The 12,865-nt window shown below is 44.3% G+C and overlaps 1 protein-coding gene across 7 annotated transcripts in view; it reads left to right on the plus strand.

Annotated features, from left to right (window-relative positions):
- PHACTR1 (phosphatase and actin regulator 1) overlaps positions 1-12,865 on the plus strand; it is a 500,383-nt gene that overhangs the window by 246,616 nt on the left and 240,902 nt on the right. For 3 of the 7 annotated variants that reach the window (XM_087438013.1, XM_087438014.1, XM_087438015.1), the window contains exon 1: positions 9,380-9,714. The exons of 2 other annotated variants lie outside the window; for them this stretch is intronic. In XM_087438013.1, coding sequence (XP_087294139.1) covers positions 9,462-9,714 — 253 coding nt within the window. In that variant the 5' untranslated portion in view covers positions 9,380-9,461. Of the gene's footprint in view, positions 1-9,379; positions 9,715-12,865 lie in introns of those variants that run through there. 2 more of the 7 variants (XM_014788746.2, XM_087438012.1) reach the window with 1 other exon arrangement.

Genomic DNA, 12,865 nt, shown 5'->3' on the forward strand with positions numbered 1-12,865 from the left:
AGAACACCTCAAATCTTGGAAGTGTTGTGAGGATTAAATGATAATTTTTTTGTGTATGAGGAAGAGTGGCCCTGAGTTAACAGCTGTTGCCAATCTTCCTCTTTTTGCTTGAGGAAGGTGGTCCCTGAGCTAGCTAACATCTGTGCTAGTCTTCCTCTATTTTGTATGTGGGACGTCTCCACGGCATGGCTTGATGACCAGCGTGTAGGTCCGTGCCTGGGATCTGAACCTGCAAACCCCAGGCTGCCGAAGTGGAGCATGCAAACTTAACAACTACGCCACTGTGCCAGCCCCAAATGATAATTTTTTTTAGTTAAAAATATAAAATATAGGGGGGCCAGCCCTATGGCCTAGTGGTTAAGTTCAGCGTGTTCTGCTTCGGCAGCCCAGGTTTGGATCCCGGGCGCAGACCTATACTACTTGTTGGCCGCCATGCTGTGGCGGTGACCCACATACAAAATAGAGGAAGACTGGCATGGATGTTAGCTCAGGGTGAATCTTCCTCAGCAGGAAAAAAAAACATATATATATGTATATAAAATATATGTAAAATATACATTATATGAAATTTAATTTTAAATATAACATTTAATATATTATTATGTAAATATGTTTTACAAATGAATATATATGAATAAAAATATTTAATATATTTATTAGTAGAAAGCCCAGCAGAGTTTCTCAAACATACTGGCGGCTCACCAAGTGATATGTTACGCTCTGCCTGCCCCCAACAGTGGACTGTCTTCCCCTGCAAACTCATCATTGTTACCCTGAGTGGATTTTTAGAGTATATCCTTATCTATCTACACATGTGTATCTATTCTTCTGCTCTTAAATTCCAATGGTACACTCTAATATGATCTCTCTTTAGCCTCCTCTTAGCTTTTTAATTTACCTTCCCATTCCTCTAAATATTCCTTTTACATGTAAGACGGCTACAAAGTGTTGTTATAATTTATGTGGAAAAGCTCTATTGACATATAGTGTATAAAAATACATATAGTTCCTCCTCAGCACGGCTTCTTTACTGTAAAAATCTGTCTGGAAGCCCCGCAGATCCCAGGATCCTGGCGTGTTGGGACCAGGAGTAAAACTGGGTTTGTTAGAAGCAGAGATATTCCTTTGATCACTGACTTCACAAGTCTTAGAGCATACTGTAACGTTTTCCTCTGTGAATAAGACCATCTTATTTTCCGTGGAAGACAGAATGTGCGTGTCACACTTATACACCTGCAATACCCACGTAAACTCTCCCTATAGCTGACGACTCACAGCTACACACACAGTTATGTTTCATGTAGAACTCAGATTCTCACACTTGGAAAAGGGCCAATCTCCATTTCTTGCCAATGTTACATTATCCTATTACCTTGTTCCTGCACCTGCTCTACAAACACAATTGTGATTTTGTCCTAATGGCCAATTATCATTAGCTGATCGTGAGCTTTTGTTAAACAGCCCTGAGGGGCTCACCACACTGTAGATACAACCCCAGCCCTGAAAGGATAACATCAGTGAGTAACAACTGCGCTCTGTTTTCAAGATTGAAAGGGCAGGGATCTGCCAATATGGATGATAGATAAGAACTTGTGCATCCTATTTTTACCCCTGTTCTCTTTACCACCAGCAGCTACGCTCTGCATGGCAGGCAAGGTTTCTGTGTCCTCTGCCTGTAGTCTGTAACCTTTCTTGGTTGCGTTTCATGATGCCATATGTTTCTGTCCTAAAATAGTACTGAGGGTCCTTTGAAGAAGAACTATCTAGCAGCTCTCTGCATGTCAGTGGGATGGTTGGAGAAGGAAAGGTGTGCTTTGCATTAAACATATTTGGGCTCAGATTTCTAGTTGGTGAAATGCTAATTGTGTAACCTGGGAAATTTATTTAATCTTATTGAGCTTGTTTCCTAAAGTATAAAATGGAAATAATAGTTCCATCTTATGATGTTGGTGTGATAACTAAATAAGGTGATCCATACACACCTATTTGTTGTCGTTGTATTGGTTAATAGGCTAGATTAATCTGCAGTAAAAACAACTTCAAAATTTCAGTAGCTTCAAACAACAGAAGTTCATTTCTCATACTACATGCCCCTTGTGGGTCAGCAGGTAGGTTGACTCACTCCAGAACCCAAAAGGAAGCAGCAGCCACTATCTTGAACTTCAGCTCATCACTTGTAGATCAGAACTGGTCATCTGGTTCCATCCACCATAGGGGATCTAGATGTACAAACTGCAGTCCTACTATGTACCTGAAGATAGTGAATCAGAAATATTTGGAGAACAATATTAATGCTTACAATATTTGTCTTACAAAAATGAGATCATAATATAGTCAGTTCTCCGAATATTAATTTTCTCATTAACAATACATTGTGGAAATCCTTCCAAGCCAGCTTGTTTAGATATAACTCATTATTTTTAGTGGCATCATGCTATAAATATACCATAATTTATGCAGCAATTTCTTTATTGATAAACTTTATTTTATTTTATTGCAATATAAACACACTTAATAACATCTTTATTTTCTGGTGCTTTTATTTCTATAAGATAAATATCCAGAAGTATCTAAATCTGCTAAAATTAACTTGTTTCAAAAAAGAAAACATAAGGCTATGGTTATAAGGCTATAATTCTCATTTTAAATGAGATTTATAATTTGGAGCAAAATTTAAAGAAACTAAATACTTTGGAACAACAAACTTCTTACTTACTAATCTTTAACAGTTCTCAACCTCTACCTAACCTATTCTCTCTTTTTCCCTGGATATGAGCAGACATACTTGATCCCCAATTTTTTAACTTAGACTGAGAGCCTTCCTTGGATTATGACAATACAGACTTTAAAGAAGCTTGACATAACAAGACCTTGCAGAAATTTTCCTGCTAGACCTGATCTTCTTTCCATCACAGTCACAAAAATTATATTCACTCTGAAAACATGGCCTCTGATGGAGAAGTTCCTCTTATTTGGACTTAAGAACTAGACCATTCCCATTCTCTTCCTATCCGTGGCAATGCAAACAGAGAAAGAAACATTCCAAAATTACACTGCAATCAAGAAGCTACAGTTTACTCCTGATGATTTTCCCTCAATCACCTCTGTCTCCACCTGTTTTGTCTAAATGCTTCCAATCTTCCCTTCTCATCAGGTTGCAATCTGCTAAGTGTTTGCAGAACAATTTGCTCAGAACAATCCCTTAGTAAGCATAATTATCACAAGCCTAGAAGTAAAATTGCTTTTTATTCAAAGTTTCAGGAGGGAAAAAAACAAGGAAACTCTTAACTAAAATTAAAAGAAAACCCACAAAAAACTGCTCACATCATTTAGATGTCTCAACTATATATATATATTTGGTGAGGAAGATTGGCCCTGAGCTAACATCTGTTGCCAATCTTCCTCTTCTTTGTATGTGGGATGCTGACACAGCATGGCTTGACCAGCAGTGTGTAGGTCTGTGGCCTGGAGCTGAACCCGAAAACCCCGGGTCACCAAAGTAGAGCACACAAACTTAACCACTACGCCCCTGGGCCAGCCCCTCAACTATATTTTTAAGAACTCAAGTTCTAAAAACAGAGATATGAAATTGTTTCTTCAAACCTACTGTCCACTGACTTCTCCCTGGCTCTTATACCAAAAACTTGCCAGATTGGATTAAGAAATATTATGGGAGGGCCGGCCCCGTGGCTTAGCGGTTAAGTGCACGCGCTCCGCTGCTGGCGGCCCGGGTTCGAATCCCGGGCGCGCACCGACGCACCGCTTCTTGGGCCATGCTGAGGCCACGTCCCACATACAGCAACTACAAGGATGTGCAGCTATGACATACAACACCTACTGGGGCTTTGGGGGAAAAAAATAAATAAATAAAAATTATAAAAAAAAAAAAAAAAGAAATATTATGGGAAAAGCTAAGGCCAAAAGAACTTTTGTTATAGGCTCCAAAACACAGTTTGAAGGAAAACACTGTGGTAAAAAGCCCTTCTTTTAGGAGAATAAAAGCTTGCCAATTATATAGCTGGAAACCTTTTATCTGCAGGAGTGACATTCAAAAATATTTAATAGCTACACTTGCAAGAGTCAGAAAGGATACTCAACCTATTAGAACAGATGTCATCCATAAATAATCCATACAGCTGTATCATTGCACAAAGGCTGCGTGTGAGCTCTACTTACGCATCACTGAATTGCCTAAAGAATTTCCACTGGCCTCCCGTAGCAAGCTCTGATCATGTTTCCTTGCTCAGAATGTAAATGCATTATACTAAATGTGAAAAAGCCTGGAGGCTGTAACCCCCTCTTAATAACAGTCTACTTCCATTCCATTCCATACTTCCATTCCAGCATCCGTGAAAATAAAAACAAAAACACAAACACAAAAACAACACACATACACAGAAGTAGCAGTAGCGTAGCACAATTCTGTGTTCATGAACCATTTGGAAGTAATTTTTAACCCTGTTCTTAAAATTTGCACTCTGTAGATTGGCTTACAGTTCTGGTTTTAACGTATTACACATTTAGATCAAACTTAAAAAAAAACCAGATGCTATTATTATATTAGAAATATAACATAGTATTAATATTTAGGGAGTGTATTAGTTTTTTAGGGCTGCTGAAACACATTACCACAAAGTTGGTGGCTTAAGACAACACATATTAATCCTCTCACAGTTCTGCAGACCAGAAATCCAAATTTAAGGTGTTGGCAGGGCCGCCATCTCTCTAGAGGCTCTTGGGGCGATCCCATTCCTTGTCTTCTTCCAGCTTCTGGTGACTGTTGGCATTCCTGTGACTGCATCGCCCCACTCTGCCTCCATCTTCACATTGCCCTCTCCTCTCCTGCCTGTCTTCCCCTGTCTCTGTCTCTCTCTTCTGTGTCTCTTTTATAAGGACACCTGTCATTGGATTTAGGGCCCACCCAGATAATCCAGGATGATCTCCTCATCGCAAGATCCTTAATTACACCTGCAAAGAACCTTTTTCCAAATAAAGTCACATTCACACATTCAAGAATTTGACAGGGACATATCTTTTGGTGGTGCCACCATTCAACCCACCAGGGGGAGGATAGGAACAAGAAAGGAGGATAGGAACAGACAGAAACAAGAGGAAAATGTAATGGATAGCTTGAATTTAAATCAAAGAAAAAATATTGAGGAAGAAAAAAATCTTTTCTTACATCAAATATGTGTAGCGATATTTATCTAAGTACCCCTCTTTGAGTAGTCCTACTGCATTGCCTTGTATTGACATTAACATTTTGTGTTTCTACTCTATCTTTTTCATAAGAGTTAAAGCACTATATGAGCATTTCCAAATTTCTACCCTTAACTTTGATTTTGACTTTTCTTTAAGCCTAATAACTGTTGAGCATTAAAAATAAGGTGGGGCATAGAGGAGCAGAAACCAGAACAAAATCTCAGTTCCAAGTTGATGGCACAGTTTCTGACATTCAGACTTAGGGAATTTCATTTGCAGTTCCCTTCACATCATCATAATGGTGGCGCCTTCTGGAAAGCCCAGTTTTCACAGAGTGCCTTGCTGGGTGTAACAGCCTTGCCCAGCTAATGACCACCCTTGACCACCCTGTCCCCCGACCATGAACTTCTAGCCTATGTGCTTGCATTCTCCCCACACTGCTACCACCACAGCCACCACCCCTCCGCCCCCACCTGCTTCAGCTCAACTTTCCCAGGGAACTGCTCGCCCATCAGCTCCATCTCTGCCACATTAATCACGGCACAATTCCCTCTACACATGGCTCCCACTCAGATATTAAATGCATATTTCTCCATGGCTGCTCCTACTTACAAACATGCACACGTGTCTTCAGCTCAGTGTGCTCTGCTATTCTTATCTGTCCTTCCATTGAGCGCATCTGCTCTCCTATTAAATTGTAAGCTCCGTGAGATCGGGGGTCCTATCCGTTATTTTACTTCGGAACCAAAATGTGCATTCCACTGGTAGGCAAGTAACACTGTTATTGGGCTGATTCCTAGTAGGTGCTTCTCAAACCTTAATCTGCCTCTGAATCACCTGGAGGTCTTGTTAAAATGCAGATTCTGGAGTAGAGCTTGAGGTGCTGTGTTTCTCCCAAGCTCCCATGGAACCAGGACCTGCTGGTCTGTGGGATCACACTTTGAGTAGCAAGGTCTTAGGGCCCCAAACGAGTTTCAAGGAGGGGATCTACCAGTTAAGTGTATCCTAAAGAGGGGATAGGAACGACACTGCCATGCAGCTAAGCGACACTGAGTGATCACAGGGGACTATTCCCATTTAGATCATCTGGGTAAAAATCCCATGCAGGCTACATAGGCCCTATGTTGAGAACCTCTGTTATAAGTGATAGAATGCTCTGGACTATCCTTTCCTTCAGTGTTTCCCTCCTTCCTTTTAAAGGTGAAAAAAAAGTCCCACAATATTTTTTTTTCATGAATGCTGTAGGTTGACCATTTTCTTCCATTATTAATGCAGGGAGATGATTATCAACAGCGGCAATAGAGCTGAGCCATAATTACAAGGATTGTAATTAAACATAGGCTTGTCTTGTGGGATGAGACAAACACACTCTGTGTAAGACATCTCTTGGCATCAAGAGCTTTAGCACGTTACAGTAATGGGCATCAGAAGAAGTCTTCACTGAGGTAGCATTCAGGATACAGAGCAGGGTTGAGAAAAAATGCCAGATGTCTGTGCACACCTGCCCTGCTGCCTGCTGCGGGTCAGAGGAAAGGTGGTGCCAGAAGCCACCAGACACAGCCATCTTCTTCCAAACTGCTGCCAGCACTAAGGTACAGTCCATCCTGGTCCCCTCTCTACCCACTTTCTGTTGTAATAATAGGAGATAGTGCTTCTCAGCTCCCAAATTCAGTCTGAGACACTAAAATGCATACATCTTCTAAGAGCAGCATGATCTAATAGAACTTTCAGCTATGTTGGAAATGTTCTACCATCCAATACAGTAGCCCTGTCTAATACAGTAGCCACTAGGTACATGTGACTATTGGGCACTTGAACTGTGGCCAGTGAATCTGAGAAACTGAAACTTAATTTTCATCAGTTTAAGTGTGAAGAGCCACATGTGGCTAGTGGACACCATATTGGACAGCACAGTTAGAAGCTGAAAACTCAGGGAAGACAGTATAGGAAGATGGATCACCAAACAAGGGAGTAGCTCTCTGTGGTACAGCTTAATCTTTTTACACACTTACCGTGAATACAGAGCCCCCACAGCTATGGGGCATCACCTTTAATATTTGAGCCTAAGCTGTTGGTCCTGTCAGTGTTCTCTATGCTACAACCCCACTTGGCCAATCAAAATAGAGACACCCAGAGCCCTTAGTCTGGTTTGGTATTTAATGAGTGAATAAAAGATGGCAGCGGGCTCAGTTGTTTTAATAAGACCATATGGGGTTTATGCAGGTCTACTGCTCTGACCTGTGAGACAGAGAGTAAAGTGGAAAAGGCATACAATTTAAAAAAACTCACTTAAGAAAAGATGTAATTTTTTCTTTTTCAGAAGAGAGTTAAGACATGATACAGTTTGGGGGAGGGATCTGAGGATTAGAAAAAGAGAATAATAAATGTTTGCCCATAACACAATGCAGTAAATTCCCTCATACACTGCACCAGTGTAACACATGGGTCCTTTGCCATCTCTAAGATAAGGCTTATAATTAACCAGGGACCGAGTGACATGCATCTGACATGAGCAGACACAGTGAGATTTACCTGTGGCTGGTTTGGTTGGTAATCCAGGCGAGAAGGAAGGGGTCCCTGAGGACCACGATGGGCACCCAGAGAGACTTGGTTTTGATCTAATTAAAGAGAGCACAACTCCAACATTCAAATTCCACTTCAATGCCTGACATCTCCTTCTGGAGCAGGCTATGGCGGCTGGACACCCAATGTTCCCAACTACAGAAGGCAAATGAAACTGAGTGTGCTGATTTGGGCAGAACATTTTGCAGATGAGAAATAGTATAAATGACAGAGTGGTAGAATTGCATATTATAACACAGTAATTTAATATCCCCAGTGGAGTGTTGACCCTCTTCCCTGTGAGGTGAACTGTACAAGCAGAATTTGCCCAGTTGGAGGAGGGACTAGCAGTGACCTGCCCTTTGTGGAAGGGGCAGTCACAGGGGATTATGAAATTAATTTGGGGGAAGTTCCTGGAAACAATAGGTGGTGAGAGTACATCCTTTAACTGACACTATTTCAGTAGGCAGGAAAAGAAGGGGAGGGTTGTGGCTCACAGGGAATGGGGTGTGGTCGGAAGGCAATGGCTGGGAGTCAGACACACCTAGCTGTAAACACCCATTTCATCACGTATGCTTTGCATCAGGATCACCTGGGGAGCTTGTTAAAGCTACAGATTCCTGGGCCCTACACTGACCTACTAAACCAGAATCTCAGGGCTGGGGGCCCCCAAGTCTCTGTTTTTTAAATAAGCACTCCAGGCAATCGTGATGTGTCTTTTCCAAGCCTTAGCTCTCTAAAAGGTGATGTAGGATTCACAATACCTGAGTCAGGATCATTGTGTAGACATAGTGTGATTTTTTTAAAAAGTGCAGAAGACAAAAGGCTCACTAACTTGTTGCTGTTATTATTAAGAGATGGATTTGCCTTATTGAAGACACTGTTCTTTCTTTGGAAATCTCGACAGATGTCACTTGCCTTGCTAAGCCTATTCACTGTGCTAAGACAGCTGGGGAATCTTTGGCCAAATTAGCTGGGATCCCAAAGTTGCGAGTTGTTGTTCCTGAGTGTTGATAAAAGCACCCTCTTCTGTTCCTTTTTACTCTAAGCTTCAATGACACTGGTGTAAGGTCCCCTTCAGGCTGGGGAATTGCTATTGAGGGTGAAAACATCAATTATGCTGTAACAGGTTGTCGGCTCCAGGAAAAGTCAAGGGCTGTGGGTTGAACCCACGAGAGAATGGTAATTTGTTCTGGCCCCAGAGAGGCACTTGCAACCCGAGGGCTCCCAGCGCAGCTGCCCTCAGTGCGGGACCTCTCGCTTTCACGGCTGGCCATGTGAGGCTTGAAGAAAAGGGGGAGGGGGAGGCTGGCGTTCCGCCCTGAGCTCGACAGCGAGTGAAGGTAGCTGCAAATCCGGCGGGCGCAATTGCTGGTGCTGAGATGTACGGAGGGGCGGGGCTGCCAGGGGAGGATGTGCACGTGAGGCTGCGGGCGGGGCGGGAGTGGAGCATCTCAGGTAGGACCGAGGAGTGCTTTCCGGAAACCCTCCTCCGGCCGCGGGATTCGGATTGGCTCGGTCGACGAGGTCAAGACCCTTTCAGCGCCTTCTCCTGACCCGCCCCGCCGTGGTCGCGTTGCTGTAGAGACGCGGGTGCGGGGCGGGGCGGGGCGGGGGCATGCTGGCCAGGCCGCGCGGCGCGAGTGGCAGCGCGCGAGGGCCGGAGCAGCGCCCGGGCCGGGGCGCCCGGGGGCCGGATGGCGGAGCCCACGCGCGCCGCGGAGCCGGGGAGGTTTGCGCTCCGCTTGCCGCGCTGCAGGGAGGGCGCGGTGCCAGGCGCGAGCGCCCAGAGACCCAAAAAGAAAGCTTTTTATTTGCTGAGGATGAAGCCCCTGAAGGAGCCCGCCCCCAACAACAACAACAACGTGTCCTTTGTGATCCATTGTCAACTAGGCAAGGAGATCAAACACATTTGCAGCAACTGCAGTCGGGGGGAGGAGGCCCGGGACGGTGAGTGCCGGGGCCCGTCGTGGCGGCGGCGAGCGCGGGAGGCGGGGAGGTGGCTCTGCCAGTCCCCAGTTTGGGGGCACCGCCGGCATCTCTGCCTGGAGAACTGCGGGGACATGCGCCCTTTTTCTAGGCGTGACCCGCCTGCCCGGCACTTTGCAGAGTGCCGCCCAGAGCCAAACCTGGACCGCATCCGTGCATATACCACTGATGTATATGCTCCCCCAAATGGGGGGTTTGAAACAGTTAAAGGGACAACTCTGGCATTTTCTTTGGGAAGGTGGGGTTTTAGGGGATTTGTCTGGGGCAACACTGTTAGCTTTAACAAGATTTGCACCTGCTTTCTGGGCTTCTTAGCTGTTCTCCCATCCTTGTTATGATGGGATACAGGCTTTGCTGGGCTGCATTACAGGTGTGGGCTTCAGGAGGGTTCACTTTGGAGAGGTCGTTTGGCCTCGGCTCCAGCGCCCAGCGCCCTGGCGACTTGTGGAGTTGAGTGATGTCTGTATAGAGTAAAACATGGCCGTGATTTTTGGAGTGCCGCTCCTGGCCCCTTTGGAATGATGCCTAATGGCTAAAATGTGGGAGATGGGGGAGGGGGCGTGCAGCGGCTTCTTCCAGGTAAGCGTGTGCGAGCCAAAGAGCTCCCCCAAATCCCGTCTGAAGTGGGGCGGTGAAAGCGTGCCGGGCTGCCAGCGACTCTGGGCAGAAGGAGCCAAGAACGAGGGCCGGCTCGCGCGGACCAGGCAGAAGCCTCTGCAGATGTGGACGCGCCTGGGTGGCGGTGCATTTCGCAGGAGCCTCCGGGCGGTTCCGAAGCGGCTCACAGAGCCGACGCCGGAGGCCCACTGAAGGTCGTGGAAAAGTTTTAGGCAGCAGATTTTGCGGGGAAAGCATTAGCTACTGGCCAGCGTGAAGCTCGTCGCCTCGCTTGACACTCACACCTGCTCGGGCAGGCAGATTTTCCTATCCCCCAGGCGGGTTGCACTTGTTCCCTTTGGGAGAACAAATATTATTTAGGATCCCTCCTCTTCATTGTCGGCCTCTGAAGTGCAGAGTAATGAAGTGACTGTGGCTTGGCTAGTGTCTTTTCAAAATTAGTCTTGCTAGTGTAATTATACTTTTCTTTGATTAAACTGCAAGAGAGCCTGTGCAGGATGGCACTAGGCATCCTAGAGGACAACTGGGGCTGTGCTGGAGGCAGGCAGGCGCCCAGAACCCACTAAGGCTGCTCCTGTGAGGTTTGGGGAAGAATATCCATTTATGGGAAGCACACACCTACTGACATGTGTTTGGTCCTTTGGTTACTCTATAAGCCGATGACACCTATGGAATATAAATGGATTAATGGGATGATCCAAAGCCAGACTTTTACCATGTAATGTAATAGAGAGTGAGATGCAGGCTAAAATATTTATTAAATGAATCACTCTGTTGACTGAATTGCTTCCCAAATGGGCTGCTTCCACCTTGGGAGTGGATCCTAAATGTTGCTTTGGTAGGGAATGATCTATGTCTACACTCAGGGATGGTGTTTATGTATGTCATTATGATCATCACTGGTCGACATGTTGGTGTAGACTGTCACTGCAGGCGGCCATGTATTTAGCCTACAGCACATATTTCTACTTGCAACGTGATCATCTCTACAGTCTCAAACACTCCAGAATGTCTTAAGGAGCTACCTATGGATGTACCCATATCATCTGATAAGACAAAAATATTTAATTTCAAAGGATTCTTGTATAGGGGAGACCTCATGTTGTGGTGCATAATTCGATGCTGCTCATCCTGCCTTCCTAATCTGTGGTGCACTCATTTCGTCACTGAAATAGGAGGAGGTCAGGAGTTTAAACCTTCTACTTTTACTGCCGAAACCCGGAGCAGCACTGCCCACTGTCAAAGGAAAGGAGATTCAAATAAATTTCACTTTCTGCAAGGATTGCCCTTGTATGATAGTTTCTGAGTGAATGTTCTGTTAGATAACGTCTCTAGAAGCTACTTTCCATTTGAGTCATCTATTCTGGATGCCAGGAAAGCCAACTATTTTAAAGGAAGTGTGTGTGGTAAAGATTGTAGTGATGCAAACAGATTTGGGAGGGCTGGCTGGAGGAGGATGTCTCTTATGATGGGGCATGTCTGTGTTGTGTCCAGCACCATGAATGAGTTTGGTTTCTCATTCAGCACTGAGGAGGCCTTTTAGTGGTAACCAAGGAGAATTCTGGTCCAGCTGGAAAGCCCTCACTTGAAATGTTACACAAGTAAAATTTTGCAGAAGCATTGCTCACTAAATCTCTCTCATCTTTAATTTCTTCATATATAAAATGGCAGTTATTCTAAACAGATTTAAAGCATGTTTTAGTAACTTTCATTTTAAAGAAAACCTATAACTAAAAGTATTTGGCCCATACAGAATAAACTTTAAAAGAAAAAATATTCCTGGGGCTGGCCCTGTGGCATAGTGGTTAAGTTTGCGCACTCTGCTTTGGTGGCCCGGGGTTCGTGGGTTCCGATCCTGGGCGCGGACCTACACACTGCTCATCAAGTCATGCTGTGGCGGCATCCCACGTACAAAATAGAGGAAGATGGGCACAGACATTAGCTCAGGGACAATCTTCCTCAAGCAAAAAGAGGAAGATTGGCAACAGATGTTAGCTCAGATGTTAGCCAACCTTCCTCACCAAAAAAGAAAAAAATTCCTGGCTAGTAGAGCATATATAAAATGTGAAATTTTGACAATTGCCATTTTACTTAAGAGTATTTAAAAAAAGAAGTTCCTGGTATCCACTAACTAGTATTAAAGATGATTTGCTGACCTTATTTTAAGTAATTTTCTATTTAAAAAAAAACAGCCCCATAGAATACAGTTCACCATTAATGGCCAAAGACAATTTGTGTTTCCTTCATCTTTGCTGCTTTGGTTCAATACTGAAGCCGTCTTCAGGTGAGGAAACAAGCTTATAGAGCATTTCACTGCTTTGGCCACAGAGCAAGTACAGGGTGGAACAAAGATTCAAACCCTTGTCTTTCTTTGAAATCAAAGTGCTTTCCACCATGCCATCAAGTTGATTTTTTTTTTTAAATGGCACCTAGAGTGAATGTAGAAAATTAGGTACCGTGATGTGTCTGTGTTATATACATGTGCAGTTTTGAT

This window comes from Ceratotherium simum, chromosome 13 (genome assembly GCF_057802395.1).
Source record: "Ceratotherium simum simum isolate JZ-2026a chromosome 13, ASM5780239v1, whole genome shotgun sequence".
Taxonomy (NCBI): Eukaryota; Metazoa; Chordata; class Mammalia; order Perissodactyla; family Rhinocerotidae; genus Ceratotherium; species Ceratotherium simum.